At 35.2% G+C, this 27,776-nt stretch overlaps 1 protein-coding gene across 1 annotated transcript; it reads left to right on the top strand.

Moving 5' to 3' along the window:
* The first annotated feature begins 78 nt into the window (after positions 1–78).
* On the top strand, positions 79–27,529 carry LOC136798269 (diacylglycerol kinase theta-like). The gene is made up of 27 exons (XM_067054850.1): positions 79–247; positions 15,230–15,507; positions 16,052–16,282; positions 16,479–16,558; positions 16,691–16,790; positions 16,901–16,989; positions 17,168–17,299; positions 17,799–17,934; positions 18,283–18,327; positions 18,557–18,654; positions 19,671–19,817; positions 20,064–20,225; positions 20,689–20,749; positions 20,863–20,927; positions 21,173–21,332; positions 21,705–21,749; positions 21,976–22,091; positions 22,262–22,413; positions 22,633–22,784; positions 23,174–23,282; positions 23,722–23,883; positions 24,214–24,366; positions 25,580–25,622; positions 25,826–25,894; positions 26,100–26,153; positions 26,464–26,565; positions 26,985–27,529. Exons 2-27 carry the CDS (start codon positions 15,351–15,353, stop codon positions 27,036–27,038), a joined length of 2,874 nt encoding a protein of 957 aa, XP_066910951.1. The 5' UTR covers positions 79–247; positions 15,230–15,350; the 3' UTR covers positions 27,039–27,529.
* The last annotated feature ends 247 nt before the right edge of the window (positions 27,530–27,776 follow it).

The following is a 27,776-nucleotide window of genomic DNA, read 5'->3' as shown; positions in this document are numbered from 1 at the left end:
TTGGGTTCCTACAAAAACACAAAAGTGCACAACCGGGTCGTTTGACGTTATAACTATTGTTTCTGTCGCTTGTTCTTCGTGCTGCGCAATAAACAATAATGGTAGGAGGAGGTGTGCGCAGCTTACCAAATAAAGTTTTTCAGTCAGCTTCTACATAAACTATTTAAACACACTAACCAAACAAACAGAGGAGTAATCAAACGACCAAGAAGATTATTGACTCTAATGCAATTCAACTGAATTAGTAGTAAGTTTCATTTTTTTTTAATATAAAGGCGAGGCCAATTTAATTTGTTCTTTGCTTTGGTTGGTGGTCCTATTATTGTTGAAATGATGTCACATATGTATGACGTAGTATCCTGCAGACCAAACTTTTTTCATGTTTTTTGAATATCTTTGAAAGTATCTTGTGTAATAATTGGTTTTGCTTTGCTTACAGAGATTTTCAATTTGGTTTCGATAGGCAGGTTGTATAGCTAAAGGTTGCAAGATAAGGCGGGCATCACAAATAACTTGTGTTCGCGTTGTTTTTAGGTCTAAAAACGAGTCGCAAAAAAAACGTCGGAAAAATGGATTTTCAAACCATGACAGTGTAGCCCTAAAGCTCTAAACCAGCATCTAATAACATGAAAACCAGAACATGATTCTTCAATGGGAATCAAAACTATAAAGTGCACTTACAAACATCAATTTGTCAGATCTAACAAAATTAATAACCGCACTGTCATCATTGACAATAAAACAAACAATTTTCTGTCAAGAGCCTTGTAAACATTCCAACAACTTCCATCGAAATGATCTATCAGAGCTCAGTCTACCATTTTTAGCACGGTCCGAGGATTGAGCTGAGTACGCTCCGCGAACTCCTGCGCGGGTAAAAAACTTCAATCTGTCAATCATTTCTCAAGCGAAGAGTACGCGAAGCGATTCTTGCTTTACGATAGTGCCGCGGATCATCAATGGATAGTATTCAAATATTATTATCCCTTTATTTTCATAGACCTTTTCGCCTTTGAGTCCGCCATATTGAATTGTATGCAAAAATTATGGTGGCCGAATTGCCGTGGTGAAATTCCCTTAGAAAGTATGCAATACATATGCAAAAAGAAAGTGTTAAATAAAAACTTACATGCATAATTTGCATTATATTAAAGTGTAATCTTGTAGAAAAAAGATTAAATTTGCTTCTCTTGAAAACTAAAAAGAATTATATTCACTCATCTCTTAGAACAAGCACTTCAAAAGACCATGACATTAGACAGAAACTCAAACTGAAAAATCACCCGCGAAGGTAAAAAACAATCCTTATTCGGCTGACGGCAAATTATTCTCCTGGGAATAGAGCCGCCAAATGATCAAATCAAAACATTGATAAAGTGTGACGTCATAATTACTGCTTTCAGTTTGCGTGTTTTGAAAGTTTGATGTGTGTACTCCGTCTTCGTGGAATTTTTGAATGGCATGAAAACAGAATATGCAATGTCTTTAAGAACAAATTCCTAAAAGGCTTTTGTTGTTCTGTAAATATTTCCTTTTGGATTAAGAAATTCCATCTTTTATTGTTCTAATGATTATAATATTTATTTATAAGATGCTTTGTTGTCTTTTTAATCTTTGTGTAAACTTGCATATGTTTTGCATACATTCCAAGTAAATCCAACCACGGCATTTTCGTTCCTGTATTTTTGCATACAATTCAAGATGGCGGACTCAAAGGCGAAAAGGTCTATTCCTAGAACTTTTGCAAAAAAAGGAACAATAGAAAAGTTGTATTTTTTACTGCTCTATTCACATATACTGAATTTGAAAGATCTTCTATGTGGCGTTTTTTTGCAAACTTCAAAAAACTGATTTTTGTCCCGCCTTTGCGTGACTTTGGCTTAAGTGCTTGAGTGCAGCATAGGGTACAAAGTCCAAACATGCGTTTCCTGTAATTTTTGTGTGAAGAGTTAGGTCTACACTGCATGAGTCGGGCGAAAATCAAATCTATCGAAAATTTGAAAAGCTACGCTAGAGTCACACCGAAAAACAAATAACTTTTATAAACTTACCTTCCCAAAACATTGAAGAAGCCTATACTAATCAAAGTAAATGAGAGAAGAGAGGAAAAAACCTTAAAAAATCAACCAGAATTTACAACATTTTTTCCAAAGCAAAAAGACGTACTTTTCTTGCCGCTATCTTGAATTTAAAATGAGAATTATATTCAGCCCCAGTTCACACAATAATTTTTTCATCCATGTGACTCACGTGGTAGAGTTACAGGCATTCTTGATTCCACTGCCAATTATATCTGGACAGACTTTAGCTGTGGCACTGTGGCATTGATGACCAAAATAAAATTCCATTAAAATCTCCAAGGAAAAAATCAAAGACCACTTATTGTAGCGCTCACTTCTTCACTTTTTGCTTTAGCACGCTATCCAAAATCCTTTCCCTGAGCAATTTAGAGGTGGTTTCAGAGTATAACATTTTTGCCTTAAAAAAAAGGCTGTTTAAAGTTGTGATGGAATTCCGCCGTTGCAAACCTCAGAAAATGGCAACCTTTGTAGCAGGCCATTTGTTTTGATTTTAGCGGGAAGGAAAGTTTTGGTAAAATTTTGGTCAAATCATGAAGACCGTTTTGAAGGTGGGTAGGTATGTTTTGAAAGTAACGGTCTTTTCCTGTTACGTGTGGCAACTTTGAATATGGACGTCGCCCCTAAAATGGGCCCAATTATCCAATTGCTTTGTCGAAACCCAGTTATGATTTAGTTATCTGGAAAAGACTATATTAGAATTTTCTTGGATCTTGTTGTCTGCTTGCCAGGCGTATCCTTCCACTTATAGCAGCCACACTGTTCATCATGATGCAATTTCTCCTTAAGAGTAAACTAGCAAAAACACCCAAACTAGCCGTATTGTATAAGGGTTGCGAAGTAATCCAGACTCAGAGATTTTGATCCAAAATGTCAAACAGCTTAAAGGAGGTCTAAAAAGGTCACAAAAAATTATGCTCCTTCACCAGCCTTTACATCTTATTGGGAAAACTTATGACTTTTTTGGTCAATTTTTGCTTGCTTGTTTCAAATAAACTTTCAAAGGGGCATTTAATTGAGAGGGCGAATGTTGAAAATTTTCTCTTTAAATCAGACAATCTCAATGGAACAGAATCGACAATCATACCAAATCAAATGCAATTTAGCGATAGACCTTTCGCTAGGTGCAATGTCATGTTAAAGGATTAAAAACTCCAGCATCCCAACAATTACACATGAATGAAAGCATATTAGTAAATTTGTGTATTAAATATTTTCATTTCTTAGTTTTGACACAGGAATTTTTGATTATGCAACATGACATTGCGCCTAGCAAAAGGTCGAATCTCAATCAAACGTCAAAATTCTGGGAAATCAATTTGTTTGATTGTCGTTTGACTGTATTCAATTGTTGTTCCACTGCAAATAAATCTAATGATTGACCATTACTGTTGGAATCAGCTCTCCTGAAAGTGTCGTCAAGCCAGAAAATTATTGTTTTGCCTATTTTTCTGAAAAATTACAAGGTCTAAAGATCTAATTCTAATTACTAAAATTAAATAATTTTTGGAGCACAAGCTCAAAAAGTTAAAGGGAATACAGAGTTCTGCTAAAAGATAAAAAAAGGTAAAAATTTAACCATTGTAAGATCATATTTTGCTGAAAACCTTTCATGGTCAAAAGCTCAAAATGCAATTAATACATTTGAGAATTATTGAACAGTGAAATAGCGTTAATAACTATCAATATAACATTCAAATACTTAACAACAGTTTGTTTTTTATGTAGCTTTATATGATTCAGTTCGAAAAATTGAAAATTCGGAATTCCGAAAAATCGAAAAGTAGGTGTTTTGAGACTTTGTTTTTGAAAATTTTTTGAATAGTTTTAAATTTTAAACATTTATAAATTTGAAGATGAAGGGTTTGCTAACAATAAGCAAAGTTTAATGGATGATGTGCAGCAACCTTTCTTATGTAAGTACCGGTTGTGCCACAAATAAGTTACCCTCTTTGATTTGATATTACAGGCAGTAGCAGAAAGATTTTTCAAATATATATTGTTTCGGAATCATTCAGAGGAAAGCCTAACTTAAAATTTGGTGTATTACTATTTAATTTTACTTCATTGGTTCAAAAGTTATGTTCAAAAACCTAAAATGTCAATTTTAAAAAATGTCAAAAGAGGCTACACGGTGTGAGTGGATACAGATTTTCTTTATCTGCTAAGAGCTTTTAAGAATATTTACTTTCAATGTTACTTACCGTTACTTTACTGTTACTTTCAATGTACCAATTAATAGGAGTTTGGTTTTAAAATTTCTTGAAATTCATAAGCTTTATAAGCATGAGCTTTTAAAATTCATGTTATAGCATGTTATTGATCTTTGACCACTTGTATACTCTGTCAAGGTCATTTGGAAGAACCTGAACAACATCTTGACCAGACACTTCTTCGATCAGTCTAGTTCGCAAATAAGGACAGCACGGTATTATAAATATCATTGATATCCTGAATCATCAGAAGAAACAGGATGCAACCTAGCACAGAAGCTCGGGGCACCCCAGATAAAACATTTGCACTTCTGGAAAGCCTTGTGTTGACTGAGACTCTCTGTGTTCTCCTTGTTAGGAATGATTTAATCCAGAAGAGAAGTTTGCTATTTTGTCAAGTTTATGCAAAAATGGTCAATGCGATCAAATGCTTTAATGAAATCGAGGTAGATAACATCATTCTATGTTGTTGTCACCATTTTCAATATGATGGATCAATCATTCAGTATGGGCAAGCAGTTGGCTAAGGCAAATCCGTGTTGGTTGTTATTGTATAGGTTATTTCTCTCCAGGTGGAGATGGAGATTGCATGTTTTTTCTTACGATCTTTTCAAAAAATTTGGTTATGTGTTGTAAGAGCAACAGGGCGATAGTTTTCTGGTAATCCTTGATTTCCTTTTTTAAATATTCGGGTGATGTAACTTGTTTTAAGAGCCATTTTCTGTAAGAGTGGGGCAGGTCGAGATAGTAAGGAATTTTAAATGATCTCATTTTTCGATATTTTGTTCTTCAAGGTGAAAAAATGAGAAATCCAAAAGGACAAGTCTCAAAAATCAATAATGGTGGATTTATGGGGTTTTAAAGATTTTGCGAAAATTCAAAAAAGCCAAAAATTAGCTGAGATAGCAATTTCTAGCCCTAATAACTTTTTGCGCCCTAAAGATCACATGGATTTTTTTTCATATATTGAGACTATATCAAAAATACTACCAAAATCTGAAAAAATAAATTTGTGACCATAAGGGCGCGTGCAGCTATGGTGGCCCAAAAATGCAACTTTTCAATTTTCGGTATACTTTGAGCTCATTTTGCAGTCCATCTAGAAGAAATTTTCACAGAAAATTGAATAAGGATATTATAATAATAATAACAATAATAATAAAGCTTTACAGGTTTGCAGGCTACCGTGAAGAAACATGGACCTCTATAAACCGCTCGTACTTTTTACAAAGATCTTTTTTAAATAGAGTTTTTTTCGCGGGCTCCCCCGGACTTTCCATTTTGTGTTGTCTCCTTTGATTTTAGCATTCATTTTTTCGGCTTCCTTACTTATTCTTTGTTTATTTGTCTTTCATTTTTGGTCAAATCCTCTGTAAGGAAAGCCTTTTTGCTTTTGTTATTGCTTGCAACACTGTGTTCTTGTCCTCTTCGTTCATAAATGTGACTTTGATTGGTCGGTATCTTGCTTTATCTTCTCTTTCTTTCGTAAATTTCTCGATCCGCTCCGTCTCGGTCTAGTTATATTCCTCAGATGGCGCCGCCAACCAATAATTTTGCCATGGATAAATTCTTCGTCCTTGATTTTCGTTTCTTCTTCAGATTCATCTGTCGATTCATCTATCCCATGATAAATTAGGTTGCGTGCTGTCGATCGAATCAGCTGCTCCTCCTGCTTTTCTTTTCGAATTGCATCTCCAATGTTTTTTTTCTCAATGTGTTTGGATGTGACTTTAGCATAGCTCATTGGTGGTCTTTCCTCTTCTTTCTTTACGATGATCTTTTCAATCTTCTTTTCAAGGAAGCATGGTTATTCTGGTGTCCATAGTTTCTTTCATTTCGTTGACCATAACATTGACGTCCTGTGCTTTCAAATGGTTTATTTCTTCGTCCTGCCTTTTCATTATATTCTCACAGGCTTTGATTTCGTTTTTGAATCCTTCAGTTTTTGATGTTTTATTTGAATTATACCTTTCCATTACCTGTGGTGCGATCTTGGTACAGTTTTGACACTGGAAACTTCTTGATTTGTATGACAAGCATATCTGGATTTGGTAAAGTGGCAGTTCTGTACAAAGATAATGGACTAAAGGGTGGCACTTCCTGCATTGTAGGGTATCTTTTAGTGCGTTTTCTTCATTTATCATGTACTTTGACGCGCTGCAAAAGTCGTTTATTGATGATGATTTTTTTATTATTTTCCTGAATTTTTCCGCCGTCTTTGTGCATTTTTCAGATGACAACCATGAAAGAATGAAAGAACACCATTTGGACTGCCTAAAAATCAAATCTTCAAAGTCTTAAATTTTCTCAATATGGCGCCATTATGGTTCAAATGCGGTAATAATTTCCAAAAGCAGCATCTTTGAGCTGCGCCAGCCGTCTGCGCCCCAAAATCTGGAAAATTTCACTATGAGGGTCTGATAGTCCACCAAGGTGACTTTCAAAAACAACAAACAGAACGTTGTGATCTCTAACCATCATGGAAAAAAATTATATTGAAAATTTGTTTTTGCATGTCCGAGAACGTCACTATTTTGCTATTTTGACAAGCTTTGCAGCCTTTCAACAGCAGTTTGCAAACATGAAATTTGACAATCTATTAATGATTTACTTGAAATATTATCTAAAAGACCCAAAAAGTGATTTAAAACACTTTTTATCACATAAAAAGGTTAAAATATCTGTAATGTGTAAAGTGAATTTTAGGTATATAAATTTGGTGAATTTGGGTAATATTAACCCTCTCCAGACGCACGGGCCACCGGGTGGCCCATGAATCATGTTCCTATATGACGGAAGGGCGCCCGGTTGGCCCATAGCTTTGTAAAAGATTTTAACCGTTTTCGCGCCATAATACAATACCATGGTTTTGAATAATGATTTTGACATAAATTTCCCGTAACCTGCAATAAACCGCTTTTCGATATCTTGTTTACAACTAGAATTATAAATTTTCAATGTTTGTTGTAAATTTACTCAGGCTAAATCTGTAAGGGAAAAATTGCTCAAAAATTTGGACAAAAAATCACTTTACTCAGATTCTTGGAAAGCTTATGACATGAAATTTTTTTCGCCCGGTCAGTAACTCAATTCTCTAAATCATTTTCAAAGTTCAAGGCGTAAAGCAAATGCCTTTTACTTTCTTTCTTTATTCAAAGACCGATTTTTCGGTCACGTGACCAGGTGTCAGCCATATTTCAAATTTTTTTTTTGGTATTTCAAAACCCCTATTACATGTGAAAGAAATGATGCATTACTTATCGTGATATCTTTTATCAGTCACTTTCTATTGCAACTTTAGTGAAGCTAGTCAAAAATCAAATTTTTGTTCGCGTCATATAGCCGTGAAATCATGCATCCGGAAAGGGTTAAAAGCCATTTTTTTTTATCTAAAGAACAAAGAAAGAATGATACCTCACCAGGCTCTTAGATTTTGATGAAATTTTGACCTAATGATCTATCACACAAGAAAATAAGACTCTGAAAATTTCACTTTGATATCTCAAGTAGTTTTGGAGATACAGTGTCTCAAAGATAGGCTACTCAGCGAAAATTGACCCCTAAAAATCATGAACTCTGGTGGGGAGCAGATTTTGAAAGCCAATCAATTTTTATTCAAGTACATTAGAAAGCTGATTTACAGTGGATTTCAAGAACTTTTTGTAAGGAATCAGAAAAAATCAAATTGAGTCTCTAAAATTTTCCCCGAAAATCTTTAGCACCTCCTGTAGAGGGCTTCAAACTTTGCGTAATCTGGGTTTAGAAGCACTTTTAGCTGTCTGCTGATGGTCCTTGTGACTCTTTTGAAGCAAAATTTTGACTTGGAGTGGTTTACATATTCTGTACTTAAAAATAAAGAAACAGTCATAAAATGTCATCTGTTGATGGAAATGACCTGAAATCTTTTACAGTTGTTCCCTTAATGCCAATGATTATTTGGCTAGAGAAGATCAACCAATATTTTGACAAAAATTAACCTTAAGAGACCTTAAGTGGGCCCGATTTTAAGAGGGAAAAAACAACAAAGGTAAGCAAATTTTCAATCGATCATATCTTTAAGAGACTTCAAAAACCCACTGTGATTTTTTGAGGCTATAAACTAGACCTACTAAGGAAGCCTTGCTGAAAGTTTCAAAAATACTTGTTGTTGCCGCAAAAAGATACGCCATCTTGAATTTTGCTTCAGATCTGCCAAAATAGCTATTTTTTCGGTCATTTTTGACGGTTACCTAAAGATGGAAATCCTGAAAATATTATTTTTGTGCCCAAAACCTAACAGTGAACCACTCCAGGTCAAAAGTTTGTTTAAAAAAGTCACAAGGACCATCAGCAGACAGCTAAAAGTGCTTCCAAACCCAGATTACGGAAAGTTTGAAGTCCTCTACAGGAGGTGCTAGAGATTTTTGGGGAAAATTTTGGAGACTCAATTCGATTTTTTCTGATTCCTTACAAAAAGTTCTTGAAATCCACTGTAAATCAGCTTTCTAATGATTTTTAGGGGTCAATTTTCGCTTAGTAGCCTATCTTTGAGACACTATCTCCAAAACTACTTGAAGTCAAAGCAAAAACAATGAATAAATTTTTTGCTAATATTGGAAAACGACTTGCGACACCTCCACAGACTGACGAATATGGATCTTTGAACTCGTACATTTATCGAGTGACCCCTACTATATCTACAATCCAATTCTCAAAAGAACTTCTTCAAAAATCGTTCAAAGCTGCTGTAAAAATTGGTAAAGCCGGGGGTCCTGATAACATCACCGCTAAGGACCTATCTTTGAACCCGAAAGCCTCAGTTGAGGGTTTACAGTACGTTGTCAAATGTAGTTTATCGTCTGGTACTTTTCCAACTCAATGGAAAACTTCTAAAGTATCTGCAGTCTTCAAGAAAGGCTCTAAATTGGATTGTTCGAATTACAGGCCGATATCATTACTCTCAATCCCAAGTAAAATTGTTGAACATCTTGTCTGCTCACAATTAACTGACCATCTCAGAGAGCATTGTCTCGAATCCGAACACCAGTGGGGCTTTAGACCAAATCGATCGACCGATGACATCCTACTCTATATGACCGAGAAGTGGAGAAAAGCCATCGACTCCCGCCAATCAGTTGGTACCCTGTTCATAGATTTTCGAAAAGCATTTGATAGCGTATCCCACCCAATTCTACTAAAAAAGCTAAGCGCTTCAGGGGTATCAGGTGACTTTTTAACCTATCTTGAGATGTATTTGTCGAATCGTAAGCAATTCACTGTTATCAATGGAGTCAACTCAGATTGTGCTGATGTGGAATTCGGAGTACCGCAAGGGTCACTTATCGGCCCACCGTGCTTTTCAGTTAATGTTAACGACATGAGTGAAAGCATTGATTGTGATCTAGATCAGTTAGCCGACGACTCAACAGCGTACACATCAGATCCACATAGCGATATTGTCATCAAAAACCTTCAAAGAAGTGCCCGTCAACTTGAATCGTTTGCCAAGAAAAACTCGTTAACCATCCACCCTGACAAATGCAAAGTTATGCTTATGTCTAAAAATCGCTTTGTTGGTCCTCTTCAAAATATAACTATTTGTCATAAAAATGTTGAGATAATAAACTCAACAAAATGTCTTGGAGATACAATCGATGACGAATTGAAATGGGATGTTCATGCTCAAAAAATTACTAAAATGTTTGGTGTTAAAGTCAAGAAGCTATACCAAATGAGAGGGATGCCAAAGTCTACCCTTTCAACCATCTATTTTCAAGGAATATTACCATCCGTCCTGTATGCTTCATTCAGCGGATAAAGAAATCAGTCCCAGATATCTATGTTCTGTCACAGGCCAAATGGAAGGAAATTATTTATTATTATAAAAAGAGCATTGCGTGTAAAGTGTACAAAATATACAACAGTCTCAGCTCACCACTTTTATCGGAACTTATCAGCAAATCAAATACACGTGGAAATAGAAAATCTTCAAAAATTGACCAGGTAAAATTAACCTTTGTTGATTATAAACGATCATTTATGTACAGAGCAGCTATTGTTTGGAATAACATTCCCAGCTCAATACGAGAAATAAAAACTTACAAAGCTTTTACAAAAGCCTTGAATAAATCTGATTGTTTGGATAAAATTAATTTTAATATGACGGGTCGTGCACTATTATATAAAGATTATGTTTATTACTAAATTACATTTACTGAATATATATTTTTTTCTTAGCAAATTTTTAGCTTATTATTACCTAGAGTTTATTTATGTACTTTTATATATGTATATTTCTCCTAAATTCTCCTGAGTCTTAATCCTAATCAACTTTTTGTTCCTATACAAAAACTCCTAGATTCAACTAACTTTTAGCTTGATTCAACCAACTTTTAGCTTGATTCACAAGATTTTACTTTTTCGTTTTTTAGCCAGTAGGTCCACATCAGTTTTTTACTGCCAATATGTACAGAATTGTGTATAATAATTGTATATAGTTTTGTATATAGAACCTGACCTGCTTTACCAAATAAATTAATAATAATAATAATAATAATAATAATGAGATATCAAAGTGAAATTTTCAAAGTCTTATTTTCTTGTGTGATAGATCATTAGGTCAAAATTTCATCAAAATCTAAGAGGGCGAGGTATCATTCTTTCTTTATTCTGAAAATAAAAAAAATGGCTTTTAATATTACCCAAATTCACCAAATTTACCTAAAATTTACTTATTTACAGATGTTTTAGCCTTTTTAAGTGATAAAAAGTGTTTTAAATCACTTTTTGGGTCTTTTAGATAATATTTCAAGTAAATTATTAATAGATTGTCAAATTTCATGTTTGCAAACTGCTTTTGTTAGGCTGCAAAGCTTGTCAAAATAGCAAAAAAGTGATGTTTTCGGACATGCAAAAAAAAAATTTTTAATGTAATTTTTTTCCGTGATGGTTAGAGATCACAACGTTCTGTTTGTTGTTTTTGAAAGTCAACTTGGTGGACTATCAGACCCTCATAGTGAAATTTTCCAGATTTTGGGGCGCAGGCAGCTGGTGCAGCTCAAAGATGCTACTTTTTGAAATTGTTACCGCATTTGAACCATAATGGCGCCATATTGAGAAAATTTAGGACTTTGAAAATTTGATTTTTAGGCACTCCAAATGGTGTTCTTTCATTCTCATTCAATTTTCTGTGAAATTTTTTCTAGATGGAATGCAAAATGAGCTCAAAGTGAGTACACCAAAAATTGAAAAGTTTGCATTTTTGGGCCACTATAGCTGCTATTTTATTTCGGATTTTGGTAGTATTTTTGATATAGTTTCAATATATGAAAAAAAATCCATGTGATCTTTAGGGCGCAAAAAGTTATTAGGGCTAGAAATAAGCAAGTTCCATTCTTGTGAAAAGGGTAATTAATAGCTCTACTCTACAAGAAGTTCAATTTTACTTGTTCATTTTTCTTCACTTTGTTGAACGAATTTTGAAAAACAAATGAGTAGAGAATATATAAGTGCATTTATATCTTTCCAACGATTTCAAACTTTTTACTATACGACACGCACTTGGAAAAATTGGTCAAAAATAAAAACACATCACACCTTTTTAACACGGACTAGAAATTGCTATCTCAGCTAATTTTTGGCTTTTTTTAATTTTTGCAAAATCTTTAAAACCCAATAAATCCACCATTATGGATTTTTGAGACTTGTCCTTTTGGATTTCTTATTTTTTCACCTTGAAGAACAAAATATCCAAAAATGAGGTCATTTAAAATTCCTTACTATCTGGATGCTCAAATTTTGCCCCACTCTTACAGAAAATGGCTCTTATGTATCTTTGGGTGAATCTTTTATCGAGAATATTCTGCCATATCAGCCTGAGTGGTTTTGCAAGCTGTAACTTGCTTTTAACGAGAAACAGAGCTGGAACGAATTTTTGGCTTTGTTGTATATGCGTTCGTTCGATAAATGGTTAGCCATTCTCTGTTCGATAGTCTTTATTCGATAGTTCCGGGGGAAAAGGATTTCAGCTTTTCCATCGCAAGATTTGTTTCCAGGAATCATTTCCGAGCTCTTTACTGATCAGTCAAACTTTTTCAATTAACAAACTCATCATCAAAAATGTTAGATCTTTGTGATTGGTAAGTCATTTAATACAAAGAATCCATAAATGTTTTTCACTTGTTGCGTGTTATACTGGCGAATTGGAGGGAATTGAGGCAAAGATCTTTTGTTCAATGATGTTTTTTTGGGGGGGAACTTGCTTTTGTTTTGTTATTGTGTTAAAATGAAAGTCAAAGAAAAGGACCATAGAAAACTATTTTAAGGTATTTATTGCCTAATTGCAATTATTTTTCCATGATTTAGTTATTTTTCTCATTTCATTCTTTGTTTTCTTCAGAGGAATATGACTTAGAAAAAACACCTAACTATAAAGTCTTGATCAAAATGTGTCACTGTTGTGAAATCTGATGACCAGGACACCAAACAAATAGCTCTTTTCAAAGTGCTTAAAATGTCACTCCATGTGTTGTCCTCACTCAATTCTGTAGTACACTTGTTGTTAGGTCTGTGGGTCGAATGAAAATATCTTCTTTTTCCTCCAATTCAACAAATTCTTTAATATCACAGGTATGTTTTCAAAGGGTTTTCAAATCGATGCATAACTTTTCGTAGCTGATCTACTTTGTGTTAATGATTTTTTACATGATCATCCAAATAATTGACTTTGTTGATTGTGGTTGGATAAGTGAGATTTCAATGGTAATATATTTATTATAAAAACAATGCGGTGAGTAGTCAGAAAACCACAACTTTTTCTAATGATTAACATATTCCGTAATAGCTAATCATACAATTTTGATTTAGTTTGAATTTGTGCGCGTCAAAGCTTTTTATCGGAAGTTTGTTGAATTAGCTTATTTTTGGCATAGGAGTGTCAATTGTGCAGGCTTGTATCTATTTTTCACACTTCCAAAGATTGAAAAGAATTCATGTTTGTTTTCGAATGTGTATTGCAATACTTTTTTTGATTGTGTCGTGATGGAGTTTGTCGCACTATTTGTTTGATAGTTTATAGTTGAATGTTTTGCAAGAATTTCTTCTTCTCCTTCATTTTTTCCTTTTTTTGTGAAGAAGAAAGTTTATTGCAATTGTAACGGAATAGAGATTTGTGTTTGGTGAGAAATGAAAAGAAACGAAATATTCTGTTTGAAAATGATTGTCAAATACGAATGATGGACGAATATTTTATCCCTTTCCTTTCCTTTTCTTTTCTTTTTCATCTTTGCTTTTTTGTTAAAGATGAATGAAAAAAGGAAGATTTTGTCCTAACTTCACCGACAGAGTAGAATAGAATTGTGAACTGTCTCTCTCATTTTCTTTTTCCATTTAATTTTGGTGGTTGATTCGCCCTTTGACAGCAACAAAATTGAATTTAATCTTATTTCCCTCTTTTTCGTATGAGCTTCATATCCATGTAACGTTTGATTGACATTGCTTTTACACGTTTGAATAAACTACTAGTGCAAATCGCATGTAACCTTCCATCTGTGGTGAAATATACTTTTGAAAACATTATGTTTTGATAGTAAATTAGGAAATCATTTGGGAGGTACAATCGAATTCTTAGTATTTTTAATGGTAAGTTTTTCTACTTGGCAAGGAGATTGTTCGTTTGAAGTTTTCTTCTGTTCTTTGTTGAGGAACGTCTCAAGATCCCAAACTGTTTCAATTTTCGAAAAAGGAGAGTTCTCTTACGTCATTGACTCATTAAGAAAAAGAAGGAAATTGGCGATGTGTTGATTATCATAACTGATGCACTGTATGGAAACTGATGATGTTCATTTCAGCTCGATACATCAATCATTTGAATTATTTTGCTGGCTTAAGCATATTTTTAAGTGTCAGGAAATTACGAAAACAAGAGTGCATACTTCGTTAATCACCTCAATTTCATCCTCATTTTTGTGTCTTTGCTGATTTATGCAAAAAAACAGGAGTCATTAGCGCCATCAAAGGATCGTAGAGGTTTTCATTAATCACCATTTAATAGATGTTGCATTTTGTTGACAACATGCGAACATTGCTGATGAGTAGACAACGTCTGGGAAGAATCAAATTATTTATGAAAAAGTGGTTTTGACTGTTTTGAATTTTTCTGTCTCTAATGACTATTTGTCTATTTGCCGCCCCCTCTTTTAGAGGTCTACCTCAGAAAAACCTTCTTCCTCTGTTTATAGAAAAGATAGAATAGCTTTCGGATAGTCCTTTCATTTCGAACACATTTCTTTCCAGTTTTTCATCTCTTTTCATATGACGACGCTCTTCTTCTCACCTTTCGTAAAATTTTGTTCTAGCGTAATTTTTAACCGATACTGTCAAAGCTACCAACAATTGACACTCACTCGCTTTAAGTTGTCTTTTAATCTACCTTTTAATCTACCTTTTAATATAGAGTTAATGGAAAAGTCACGACTATTATGACAGAAATATCTACTTGAATTTTCCTCTCTCTGTCTGTGGGAGAATGTTTTAACATCGTTCCACATTTCTTTTTTTTCGAAAACTGAGGTACACGCCTCCGCTAAAGCATTTTCCACCTTTATGATTTGATTTTTAAGATGATGATTTTTCACTACCTGAGATGCTTGCCATTGCTTTTTGTCTTCCTCCAAACCTTCTTCTACCATTACGTAATGTTTGAACCTTCTACTTGAAGAGTCTCCCTTTAAAAGAAGTGAATTTATAAAAAGTTTCTCCATCATGATCAAGGACAATGAGCATAATCTGTGGATGCTGTTTCTTAATGCTAACCTATTTTAATTCTCTATTCTTTAACCTGTTGATAATTCAATTAAGTAAAGAGATTTTACAAAATTAAAAGACTGTGTATTATGTAAATAAGAACAAGTATTTCAGCAATGGATGTTCTACATCTGTGTTATCCTTTTTAACATATAGTGAGAAGTTACAGAGAGGAGTACATGTCGCTTCTGAAAACTCTTCTAACTACCAACGTAACATCACAACAAGGAAAACACTAACAAACACGTACACATCCATCTAACGTCCATTTCTGGTCATGGAAATCCAATCACTTTCATTGAACGGCCAAGTAGCGCCACCCTCTAAACACAAAACACATACGTTCAAAAAGAAGACGTTCAACAAACCAACATACTGTCAACATTGCACGGATTTGTTATGGGGTTTGACCAACCAAGGTGTTCAATGTCTCGGTAAGATCACTACCTCACTCATCTTTCATCTTTCAATCAATGTTGAATCTTTTATGCTGGATTTTCTTATAATAGCAAGTGAGCCTGCGACCGCAGTGGAAGACGACTTGAAGGCTCCTCTTTCGATAACTATCTAACCACTGTTCTTTCTCCCTGGACTGCATTTCTTACCCTTGACCCTTATCTTAATTGCTGAGATTTAAGCAGAGAGGCATGAGTTACCATTTTTATATAGTATGAAGGACTACATATACTACACACTGCACTTGTTGCTATAAAAGCCATATTGTTGAGTATCGTCAATATTGTGTAGTCTAAAGAAGCCCTATTGATATGACCTTGCACACCGTAGCCGAACGCACTAAATTTGCACTACAAACTTACAATAACTTGTTATTACTTTTTTTGTAATTATTGGTGAGCCTTTCCAAGAATGTCTTGTCCATATAATGCACATGAACGGTTGCATGCAAACTATCATATTCATTGTATACTGCGAACCTTTGGTTTTACGATAAACAGCAAGAAAAATTTCTTTCTCTAGATTGCAAGTACATCAGTCACGATCGATGTCGTCAAAAGGTGGTCACGCCCTGTCAACGTTCGGGCGCCAACGATAATAACAATGAGGACAATTGTATTGAGGACCAATCAGAATGCAGATCAGAAATCACTGGTCATCTGTTCAAACGCAAAACGTTCCACAAACCGACTTATTGTCATTACTGTTCAGATTTATTGTGGGGTTTGAAGAACCAAGGCTTACAGTGTAATGGTAAGTTCACACATTGTTCGTTTGAAGACATATTATTGGTTGTATTGGAAAACCTGTTCTTCTCTGGGTTAAACTGATGCACCTTCTAATAACTCAATCAAACTTCTCTGTATTCTTGTGTTCTTCCTTCCACCGAGTTACCTCCGACTGCAAAGAAGTTGATCATTCTCAAGCTAAGACTGATATTATGTTATAGATTGTGGATATGCAACTCACGAAAGATGTCAGCTTCAAATCACAACACTTTGTAATTTTAAAGCGCTTCGACAGGTTCAGGTGAGTTTTGCAAAATCATTTTTTTTTTATTAGATCTTTAGTAATAATTGATAATGTTTGACCTAGTACATGGCAGATCCTTTTGCCGAAAAAAATGAAAAATAAATCGATTTTCTTCTGTTGTTCTTTCAGCATCCGAAATTCCACTCGTTCGTCAAAAGCGAAATGGACAAGAAGCGTTTTTGCAATGTCTGTCGAAAAGCAGTCAACGATAACGACCTTTCTTGCCAAGGTGAGAACCCAGAATCACATTTTACGAATTTCTAAACAAAGTAGAACTTACACTTTCATTTTCATCCATTTTTGAGCTGGATTATGCAATGTTTTTGTTTTTCTTTTCAGCGTGTTATTACTACACACATGAAGGTTGTAGGAATAGAATCATCCACAACTGTAAAAGAACGTCCACTTATTCGCATGCAGTTGCTCAGGTAAGTTACGTAAGGACTTTTTGCTTGTCCATTTTATTAACCTCAATTCCACAACAATTAAATCGATTGAAGTTCCATTAAGTTTGGGTGAAGTAGTACTTGAGTGTTTAAATATCTAAAAATCAAGGTTTGAAAGATTGGGAGAGCTCCTTTGGTGAACTCGTTTTTGTTATTGTAGCTAAAAGTGAAGCAACAACATCATTGGAGTGAAGGCCATTTACCGAACAATTCAAAATGCAGTGCATGTAACAACGCGTGTTCCAGTAACGATTGTCTGTACGGCTTGAGATGCACATGGTGTGCTACCACGGCAAGTATTTCTTTTGATCTGTGAGTAGTGGACTATTTTCTGTGCATCTTCGGAATGTGTTGTCTTCAAACACACTCTTCAGCTTTAAGGGTACCATTGGCCAGAAAGAAAATAAATTTTGATTTGAAATAAGATAATGATTTTGCTAGAGGTCTTTTTGTGAATGATGTAATTCTCAATTTAAGCTAGAACTAATAATAAATGGCTGGATGAATAAATTGAGACAACATAAGGGGATATCTTTGAAGATAACGAACCTTGCTTTTTGCCAGAAGTAAATACTGAAAAGGGGATTATAACTACAAAAGAATAAGGAGTGATGTAACTTTGGAATGCGCTTGAACGATGATGATATACTGGAATGAAAGTGATAATGTTGATGAAAATGCAGGGGGAGATTCCATATTATAAGGACATATCTTGTCTTTTTAACAGTGAGTGCTGTCCAACGACCCAAATTTCTTTTAGTTAAGTAGCAATATTTCTCTCAATACCATAGGTACATTCCTATTGTGTGGGTCGAATGACAGAAGCTTGTAACTTTGGTATCTTACGAAGTGTGTTGCTACCACCATATGCAGTCAAAGAAAACAACCCTAAATGCTTCCTCCCTCCGCCCTCCCTTGAACAACCAGGTAAGTCCATCCACTCTCTTCTTATTGGTTGTGTCCTTTTTTCTCACATGGTATCTGTCCAAGTGCAATATCATTCATGTGCCATATGACACTCTTAGTAAAGGTTAAAACTTAGCTGGTGAAAAATGATGAAATTTTTAGGCACTTAACCCCTGCAGAAAACTCTTTTGGCCAATTTTACGACGGTGGTAACGAAGATTCTTACCAAAGTAACGAATTTTTCCCGATAAACCTTTTGGCCCTTCAAATTCATTGAAATGGTTCAATTTGATCACATACCAAAATTGCTCTATAATATGAAGCATATTTTGTGTTTTCTTCAACAAGTCGACAACAATCTTTCTTTAGAAAATTCACCTTTGACAAGCCCTGAAAGAAAGTCAAGCAGAACTGGTAAGTGCTCTTAAAAGTTTATTCAGCTAAGAAGGAAAGCGTGATCACGAAAATACACGTTGATATTTTCCTTCCAGAATTTTCAAAGTATAGGTGATGGAGCCGTATCCTTTCGCCATTGCGTGCGACTGTCCCTCTTATCCTGTAGATCAGCTTGTGTATTGAAGTTTGCTTACTCAACCTTCCAATTTTCACCTTAACTATACTGCTGAATGATTATTCTTCGCAGATCAATTTCAATTGCGCGTTCACGAAGGACCTGTCGACCGCCCCGTCTTGTGGCGTGAAATTACGATCAACAAAAAGTCCACCACCAAAGACGTCCTTGTAAGTAAATCCTTGCACCTTGGTGAGGATGGAAAATCTTTATTAGGTGTATTAAAAAGATGAAAATGAACATCTTTTTGGACCTACCCCGGTGGGGTGGAGGTCCTATAAATTAACCCATGTTCGTTCGTTAGTTAGTTAGTTACCAGCTTTTCTCGAGATTGACTCATTAGTTTTTTCTGATTTTTGGCACAAAGGTGCATGACCATAAACCCTCGAATGTGACGGAGCCCGATTTTCGAGAAAAAAATTTTTTTGAGCAAATTTGGGCCAAAAACGGCTTATAAACGGGTTTTTTGGACTTTGTGAAAAATTGGATCATTAATTTTTTCTGATTTTTAGCATGAAAGTAGGGTACAGTCATAGTTAAAAGATGGCTCAAGCAGATTTTTGCAAAAAAAAATTTTTGGCTCAAAAATCGCATTTTTATCTATAAGAACCACTTTTAATAAGAATACATCAATGTATTAGTTAATTAATTAATTTAGCCATATTATTATTATTATTTTTATTAGTTTTTTTTAAAGATCATAATGTCACGGTGGAGGGTAATGATTTGAGTTTTCTAGAAACACTTATTTTTTTTTTTTGGCTGAAAAACAAGAAAATGTCACCTTAGAGCGCGATGGTTTGAGTTTTCTGTAAACACTTTTTTTTGGCTGAAAAATGAATTTTTATCTATAAGAATCACTATTTATGAGCATAGATCAATGTTATTAGAAAAGAAAAATGTCACGGTAGAGTGCGACGGTTTGAGTTTTCTGGAAACCTTATTTATTAAGCTGTGCATTTTTCTGATAGTGGTTTTTATAAAGAAAAGCGCTTAATAGCTTTTTTATTTCTTTTTCAAAAATATTTTTCAATAGTGTTGATAGTTTCTGCTTTCATTTTCTTTATTTTTTTGTATTTTGACCAGTTATGTCTTATGTGTTTCATTGTTTCAATGTTCACTGATTAGTTTGATAACCAGGTAGGTCCATAAAAGTATCGCTTGTTTTGTTTTCCTTCATGTACAGAGTGACATTTGTAACACGTTCAATTGTAAAGAACAGAAGACGTTGTTCTATCTGACAATCGTCCACAAGAACGGCGTGGAAACGAAGTTGAGCAACGGTGATATCCTGACACGGAAAGTGGACGTCGCCAATGCGGAAACTAAACAAGTAAGTGTATTCAACAGAGCCAAGTGAGGTCTCGGCATGTTTTCTTGACAGAAAGCGATTGCCGAACGATTATCGACAAGTCAAAATATTTGAAGATGTGCATTTACAAAACATTAATTTTCATATAAACATACCTTAAGTGGTTAAAAAATTCTCTTAAAAGCCACAGATCTTGACTCGTATTTAGTTTTATGGTATCGAGGCCCCCGTTAGAGAGCTTTAATCAAAAGTTTTCACAACCCTCAGGTTTTCCTTCGTCACACAAACCTTGGTGACAAAGAACTCAAGATCACTCTTTACGCCAAGAACATCGACACCTCTTTACCCAGTGTCCAAATGAACGTCAACATCATGGTGGAAGCCAAAGAAATTGTCACACAAGCCGTTAAACTATTTCAATTATCTGATGTAAGATTACTTTTTCTTTTAATTTTGTAGTGCTCATAATTCCAATAAAAGATAGACCTTACCCTAGTTAAACCACAAGACAAGGCGTTTTTGTTGCTTTAAGGATTTTCATATTTACGTTTTTCTTTTTGTATGAGAATAATAATAAAATTTTGTGGGGATTAAATTTCGCGAATTTCGCGGATTTTGGTTTCATCTGCTAAATTAAGTCTTTATTATCCGCGAAATATTTTTTTCAAAAATAAAAAAATGAAAAACTACAAACTACTTTTTGAATGTTTACAAGCGCTAATATGCGTATTTCAACAACCAACATGCATGATTTGACAGTATAACGCAGAAAATCGTGAAAATATTGTCTCCCATAGTATTGCCATCTGCGAAATTAATGAGATGGGCTAAACCGCGAAATTTAATCCCAGCGAAAATTTATCCTATTAAAGTACTTATTTTTATCATACAGACAGCAGAGGCGAATGGAGCACATTATTGCATCACACAAATGAAAATCGCACCTAATTCAGGTAGAGTGTTATTTACTGACTGGTTGACACAATAATGGCTGATGAGCCCTTAGAAACCAAATGGAGAGGGACTGAAAGGTAATTAAAAGGAAAATGTTTTGCTTCTCTTTCAGTGACAGAAAGTCCGATCAACGATACAGATTCTTTGTTTCAAGTGCTCATCGGAAAACCAGCACAGGTAAATCTCTCTCTCTTCGCATTCATTTTTATCACCTGTAGAATGATGACACATACATTTTCTGCTGCTCCTTTTGAATTGAATTCTGTGAATTAGGGCGCTGTAATGTAGTATTCAAATTGGATTTCCCAAGTTAACTCACATACCCATCGATCGTTGTAACCTAGTTGGTTTCCAAGAAAAGGGTGTAACAGTTACCTCCTACGCACAAGGAAAAGAAGTTTATGTTTCCATTTCGTTTGCAGCAAGGGAGGAAAGAAGCAGTTGGCGAGTTCCATTCCACCAGGTTTTATTTGTGTCCACGTGAACCGAACACGTTCGAAGCGTTGTTGTTTGTGGGAAAACTCCCTAACGATCTGTCTCCTCTCCATTATAAAAATCTTCTCACGGATATCATCGGCAAATGTAAGCCTTCTTTGTTTGTTTTTTTACTATGTGAAAATTCTTTTACGTGGTTCATGTGTTGGACCCTCCTCCAACATCAAACTTTTTTTTTAGTATGTGAAAGTTCTTTTACGTGATTCATGTGTTGGACCCTCCTCCAACATTGGACATTTTTTAAATTCACAAATTGTCACAATACTATGAATTCACTTTCGATAAAAAAGAATTCTGTTCATTACTAACACGTAGGTAAAAGTCGGTGTAGACCGGACTTTTAAGATGTTTGAACGGGTTAAACTATCCCAACTCCCTTTTCGTTCTTTTCAACTTTTAGTAGAATTTCTCCTATGTTTGTGACAAAATAAAATAGCAGACATTTTCTCATTTTCTTAGGGGACAGTCAGAGCATGACGATGGAGCACACCTTTCCTGTCCACGGTGAGTAGACAACATTATCATTTTGCTTGAATACCTGAAAAGAACTTTATCTAGCTAAGTTCCTGTAATGGTATGACTTTTGTTGATCTTTCAGACATTTCATCCAAGTCAAAACTAGGTTTCTGAAAGATTTTGCTTAAAGATTCTAGCTTCCTGTAGCAACGCATGGTCTCAAGAGAGACATCAATATTGATTTCAATGGTTAGTTAACATTGTTATTTGCCAGGTGCCGTCATCATTCGCTTCAAGTCGATGGCTTCCTTTCAAAGAACATTCACTTGTCTTCAGTCCGCAAAAGTGGAAGAAAAGAGCGTTTTTCTGAAGGTTTTACCTGAAATCAAGGTAACGTATTTTCTAGTTTGATTAAGTGAACATAGAAGGAAAAAGACTTCGATTTGAACAAAAGGGGAATTAAACTCTTTTCATTAACAAGGCACGTCAATGCTTGGAGAATCTCAAGTTCATACGTTTAGACTTACCTGAAAGTGATTTTTTTGTTTTTTTTCTCTTAGGAGGATATGTTGGCGAGCAATTCGAACCCTCTCCTACTTTTCGTGAACAGCAAGAGTGGTGGCGGACAAGGTGCCAAGTTGATGAGCAAATTCTCCAGGATGTTGAACCCGCATCAAATTATCGACCTTCTGGCTGAAGGACCTCTCCCAGCGTAAGATTTCTATTTTTGTATAACTTTTGGGGATCCAACCTTCGTGATTCGGTAACCTTGTCCGCTCGAAGCATACCGGAAGTGTTGGTTATTTTCAACTTCGAAATCAGAATCAACGAGGTGTGAAGATTCTAATTTCGTTTTTCTCCTTCCGTAATATATTCTAACAATTTAAAGCCTCAAACGCTCATGACCGACACTTGTGTCTTTTCGTTACAGATTGTACACGTTTCGCAATTTGAGGAGGTTTCGTATCTTGATATGTGGAGGTGATGGTACTTTTGGTTGGGTGTTGAACGTGCTGGATGACATTCGACATCAGGTGTTGAAATGTGAAGAACCGCCTTCCGCTTGTCTCCCTCTTGGCACTGGTAAGTAAGGGCTATTATACCTTCTTCGCTGCCTTTTCAGGGGAGCTTATAGTTCTTTATATTGCAAGAACTTCTGATACACATCTGATGATTGCGATAAGCATGAAACTTTAAGTAATGTATTTTTTTAACCTTGTGAATTTTCGAAAGATATAATTTATGATTCGCTCTACGAAGTATTGAGCACTATTTTAATGGTTGTCCAACCAAGATGTTATTACAAGAACTCTTTAATCTCCATACCTTGCATATCATTTGTTACTGTTGAAGCTCCGTAAGAGGGTCTGACCAGGTTGGCGGTACAGATTCCAAGTCTTTTACACATATCATATCTCCATATTCGCACATGTCCCTCAGAATTATCATTAGAATTGCTTTCTTCAACTCAGGCAACGATTTGGCGCGTGTATTGAACTGGGGTGGTGGATATACCGGCAGTGAAACTTGTTTGAACGTCCTCATGAATGTCATGACCGCTACTGAAACCATGCTCGACAGGTACCCGCATTCATCATTCCACTATTAATTGACTTTATCAGTTCTGAGAGGGGGGGGGTACTCAATTAAAAAAAGGTTGGAATAATTATTGATCCTTTACATCCACTTCTCATGACAGGTTTTGGAAGAAATAATCAGATTTCATATTTGACAGATTTCACGTTTGACAGGGGCTTTATTTGGCTTTTTTTTCTGGGTAAATTTTTCTCTCAAAGTCCAACTCTTTTTGAAGATTGATAACTGATAGAGTCGACTTTTCGAACTCCAGTTAGTTGTTCCCTTAAGTCTCAATGAGTTGGTCAAATTTAAATTTCCGGGGGATGCAAAATTCTTGGCGAGGAGTATTTCCTGGGGACAACTTTCCTAGAATCTAAACTCCTTATCGTACTTCAAATGGTCTTGACTCGGTGATGATTTTCGACTGTTCTCCCTTGTGCAGGTGGAATTTGGTGTTTGACAGTTCATCCTTCTCCGAAAACAATTCAAGCGACAACATCAACATGTTACCGATGAACAATTACTTCAGTGTCGGTATCGATGCTGCCATTTGTTTGGAATTTCACCTGTCTCGTGAAGAAAACCCTGAAAAATTCAATAATAGGTCTGTCCTTATAAACGCTGATAGTTGATTATTTAGGGATTCAATAAATTAAAAGACCCTAATGTTTCTTCAAAGGCTATTGTCCAGCTTAAAATCTGTTGTCTGTCTGTGATGAGTTATTTAAACTCTAAAAGCCCTCATTCCGCAATTATGAGTCAAATACTTCGGCTCTTGTTTGTTATCAATATCTTATTCCATTTAGTCAATGGTAAACTTTGAAATTTATACAAGTTATGGTCTGTCATCTCTTAGAAATCCTTTTGGCGATTTCAGCTACTTCCAGAGGAGAAGTCGTTATATAAAAATCAAAATATTTTAATGTTTTTACAGATTTCATAACAAGGGAGTGTACGTGAAAGCCAGTCTGAAGAACATGAGTAAAAGCAACATGGCCAACCTTGACGAACGAATGGAGTTGTGTGTGGACGGTGTGGATGTTCCCCTTCCCAACATTGAAGGTCTTTGCGTCCTCAATATTGGCAGGTATGTTGCGCTTTGTTTTTGTTTTAATACTCGTAATTCGATTTGATGGTGAACTTTTTATATCACGGAAAAGTTGTCATTTCGCCAGTTATAAAATAAACAAAATTGCTTCAATATACGACTAATTTTATTGCTCAAAGACAAAGTATAAAGCATTTAAGACTTACCTCCCTCACTCGTTGATTGTCAATCTTTTTTGGACCTACCTCCGGGTACCCCGGTGGAGATCCTATAAATTAACCCATGTCCGTCCGTCCGCTCGTTCGTTCGTCCGTCTGTTACCAGCTTTTCTCAGGATTGGCTCATTAGTTTTTGTTTTTTTTTGGCACAATGATATATGCAAAATAGCAATGCCCAAAATGTGACGGAGCCCGATTTTTGAGAAAAAATTTATTTGGGCAAATTTGGGCCAATAACTACCTAAAAATAGGGTTTTTTGGACTTTTTGCAAAATCCTGTCATTACTTTTTTCTGATTTTTTGTACAAAGATGGAGGGCAAGATTCTCTAAAGAATGGCTGAAGTGGTTTTTCCCGGAAAATTCTTATTCGCCTTAAAAAACGGATTTTCGTATTTTGGGGAAATTCCCTTTAACCAAATAAGAAAATATAGCTTTTCTCAATGTTGACTCATTATTTTTTTCTGATTTTTTGCATAATGATGCAAAATGGCAATGCCTAAAATGTGACCGGAGCCTGATTTTCGAAAAACATATTTCCGGCCGAAAATGCCGGAAATATGCCGGAAAAACCGGTTTTTGACATTTTTTTCTCGAATTTTCATCTTTAGTTTTTTCTGATTTATTGCAGAAAGACGCGTATTCGCAATACTTAAAACATGACCGAGTTTGTTTTTTTTTGAGAAAAATTCTTTTCCGGCTGAAAATGCCGGAAATATGCCGGTAATCGCCGTTTTTGCAGATTTTCAATTGACTTTTTCCTTATTTCTTTGTTTTTTCACACAAAAACATTATTGATAACAAGCATGATTCAATTGTCAATAAAACTGATTTTTGCAACCGGAACTTTCTATTTCTATTTTCCCTACTCCCCTTCCCCCTCCCCCCATCAACAATCAATAATAAAATTTAATGTGTTATGCATTTTCGCAAAACGCTATATTGTCTGACTGATTGTTTTTATTTTTCTCCTTATTGCTATCTAGCTTTCATCGTCAGGTAGGTCCATTCAGCATGTTGCTTTTTTTCATTTCAGTTGGGGTGCAGGAGCTGATTGTTGGGGCAAAGATCAAGATGGCGTAAGTTCCCGTCATATTACCTTCCTTTGAAACATCTAGTCCTCCTTCCAAAAAGTCTCGATCCAGGTTGCGAAGGGTAGAATGGACACCTCCAAAAGCTCGAAAAAAAGTCTATCTAATGTGAATTGAATGGAGATTGCTTCGAACTAAACAGCAACACAACAACAACACAGTCTCTCGACATTTCACTATTTTCGTTTTAGAGATTCAAAGCGCAAAGTTTTGGCGATGGTTTACTGGAAGTGGTCGGCTTTACTGGTGTTTACCATATGGTATGTTTCTTCGTTTCCTTGTTTTCTTTGTGAAGAGATACTTTGATAAATGTCATAAAAAATTATCCGAAGATTTGTTTTGTACTCTTTTCTACACCCATTGGAAAATTCCTGTTCTGGAAAATGTCTGAAAGAGCTCTTTTGTGATCTTCTTGTTGCGAAATCTGTATTCACTCAAAACATCCAAATTGTCTTTTTTTTTCAGGGTAAAATCCAAGGAGGTGTTTCGACGGCCGTTCGCATTGCACAAGGATCACAGGTAGATTTCCCTCTCCGCCTACCCTTCCTCCTCAAGCCAACGTAATGTTCTTCGAAAAACTATTGTTGTAATTTCAAATCCTGCGATTCGTCAAAGGAGAAATATCCCTTTTCTTTTCTAACTACCAGTGTTGTTTCCAATAAGTCCTAGGGAGGGACAACCTTTTGATTTTGAATTCGGTGTTAATATGAACGGACTGAATGTTAAGCTTTAGTACGCATCGCACTTACCTCCCGTATTCAAATCCTTGTTAAATGACTATTCCTTATTGCACTTTATCAAGACAGTTTTTTTTTTTTTTTGCTGACAGATCAATTTATTACTACGAGAAGACGTTCCCGTTCAAGTGGATGGTGAACCGTGGATGCAACCTGCTTCTCTGGTTATCATTCGCCCCAATCCTTTCTCACAGGTACCACGCCCTTTTATAACATTTCATTCTTGAATTTTTTTACATGAAAGCGATACGCTTAAGTAAAGAAAAGTACATGATTCTGAGGGGGCACATTTTTCGTAATGATAATGTATTTTGGCTAAAGAGTGAGATATTTCTTAAGAATTTACCAACATTTTTTTTCAAAAAAAGTTTTTTTTCAGACTAAGCTCTATTCAGCTTTAAATTATACGAGAAAAATCTTTTTCAAATATTTATGAACACAAAGAAAATTATAAGTGCTTCCAGGCATCATTATTACGTCAAAACAACTATCCTCATAAAAATCTGTCAAACTTTGAGGTATTTTTAGGGTGCTCTTACGATTTGGGTAATTCTCACTCTGAATGTCTTGGTAAATATGTTTTAATGGCTTGTTTATTTCATTCTCCTTCCAGGCAAGAATGTTGATGAAAGCACAACAAGTGAGAAGTATTACCAATGCATCATGAACGCCTGGCTGGCGGGGGTGGCGGGGAGTTTAGTTTATGTTCTTTTTGTAATCAAACAATTTTCGAGCTGGTCTCATCTTGGATTTTGTGTACTTTTTTATTTATTGGCAAAGCTCTTTAAGATTGCCAGTCAGATGGTTTAAATGTAACCCTAGGCTGTTGGCACTTGATACTACCCGCTATTTTGTAGAGGTCTGCGATTGGAATAGTTGATAAAAGGTGTACTTTCACGGCTTACAAAAGCTTTGATTCTCTTACAATTAAAGAAAAATAATTTCTCGATAGCTTTATTCACGCAAGCACAAGCATTGATATATTTTTCTCTATCTTAAAATTTATAGTATTTTTGTTGTTGTAAAATTCTCCACATATATAGTAGTCACGTGCAGTTTTATATTTTGAGGAAAAGATGTATAGCATATATATAAAAATTTTTGATATCATTTTTTATATTTATTGTTTTCTTTCAATAAACTATTGAGAAGAATAGATTATTTTTCGTTTTTCTCTTCCATTGACAAAACATTCGAAATAATATTGCACAGTGTCAAATAGCGTCATGTGACATTCGCAAAATTGCTTCAATTCAGTTCTCTGTATTTTCCATTCAAATTCTCTTTGTTCCGTTCCTACAACCTCGTGGCCTGTATTTCATGCTGTGGAGTGTTTTTACTTTGTTGTTGAGTACGACACAAGTGTGCTGACAGCAACCAACTGGTTTCACCATACCATTTTTCG

The sequence above is a fragment of the Clytia hemisphaerica genome, unplaced genomic scaffold, assembly GCF_902728285.1.
Source record: "Clytia hemisphaerica strain Z4C2 unplaced genomic scaffold, Clytia hemisphaerica genome assembly, whole genome shotgun sequence".
NCBI classification, from domain to species: Eukaryota; Metazoa; Cnidaria; class Hydrozoa; order Leptothecata; family Clytiidae; genus Clytia; species Clytia hemisphaerica.
Note: the sequence above shows the minus strand (reverse complement) of the source record. Positions and strands in the feature narration are given on the sequence as shown.

Coding starts and splice junctions, on each gene's coding strand:
- LOC136798269 (XM_067054850.1), top strand. CDS start 15,351: ATGGAAATCCAATCACTTTCATTGAACGGCCAAGTAGCGCCACCCTCT. Junction 22,785..23,173: donor TTGTCTCCCTCTTGGCACTG/GTAAGTAAGGGC, acceptor TCTTCAACTCAG/GCAACGATTTGGCGCGTGTA. Junction 25,623..25,825: donor GGGGCAAAGATCAAGATGGC/GTAAGTTCCCGT, acceptor TTTTCGTTTTAG/AGATTCAAAGCGCAAAGTTT.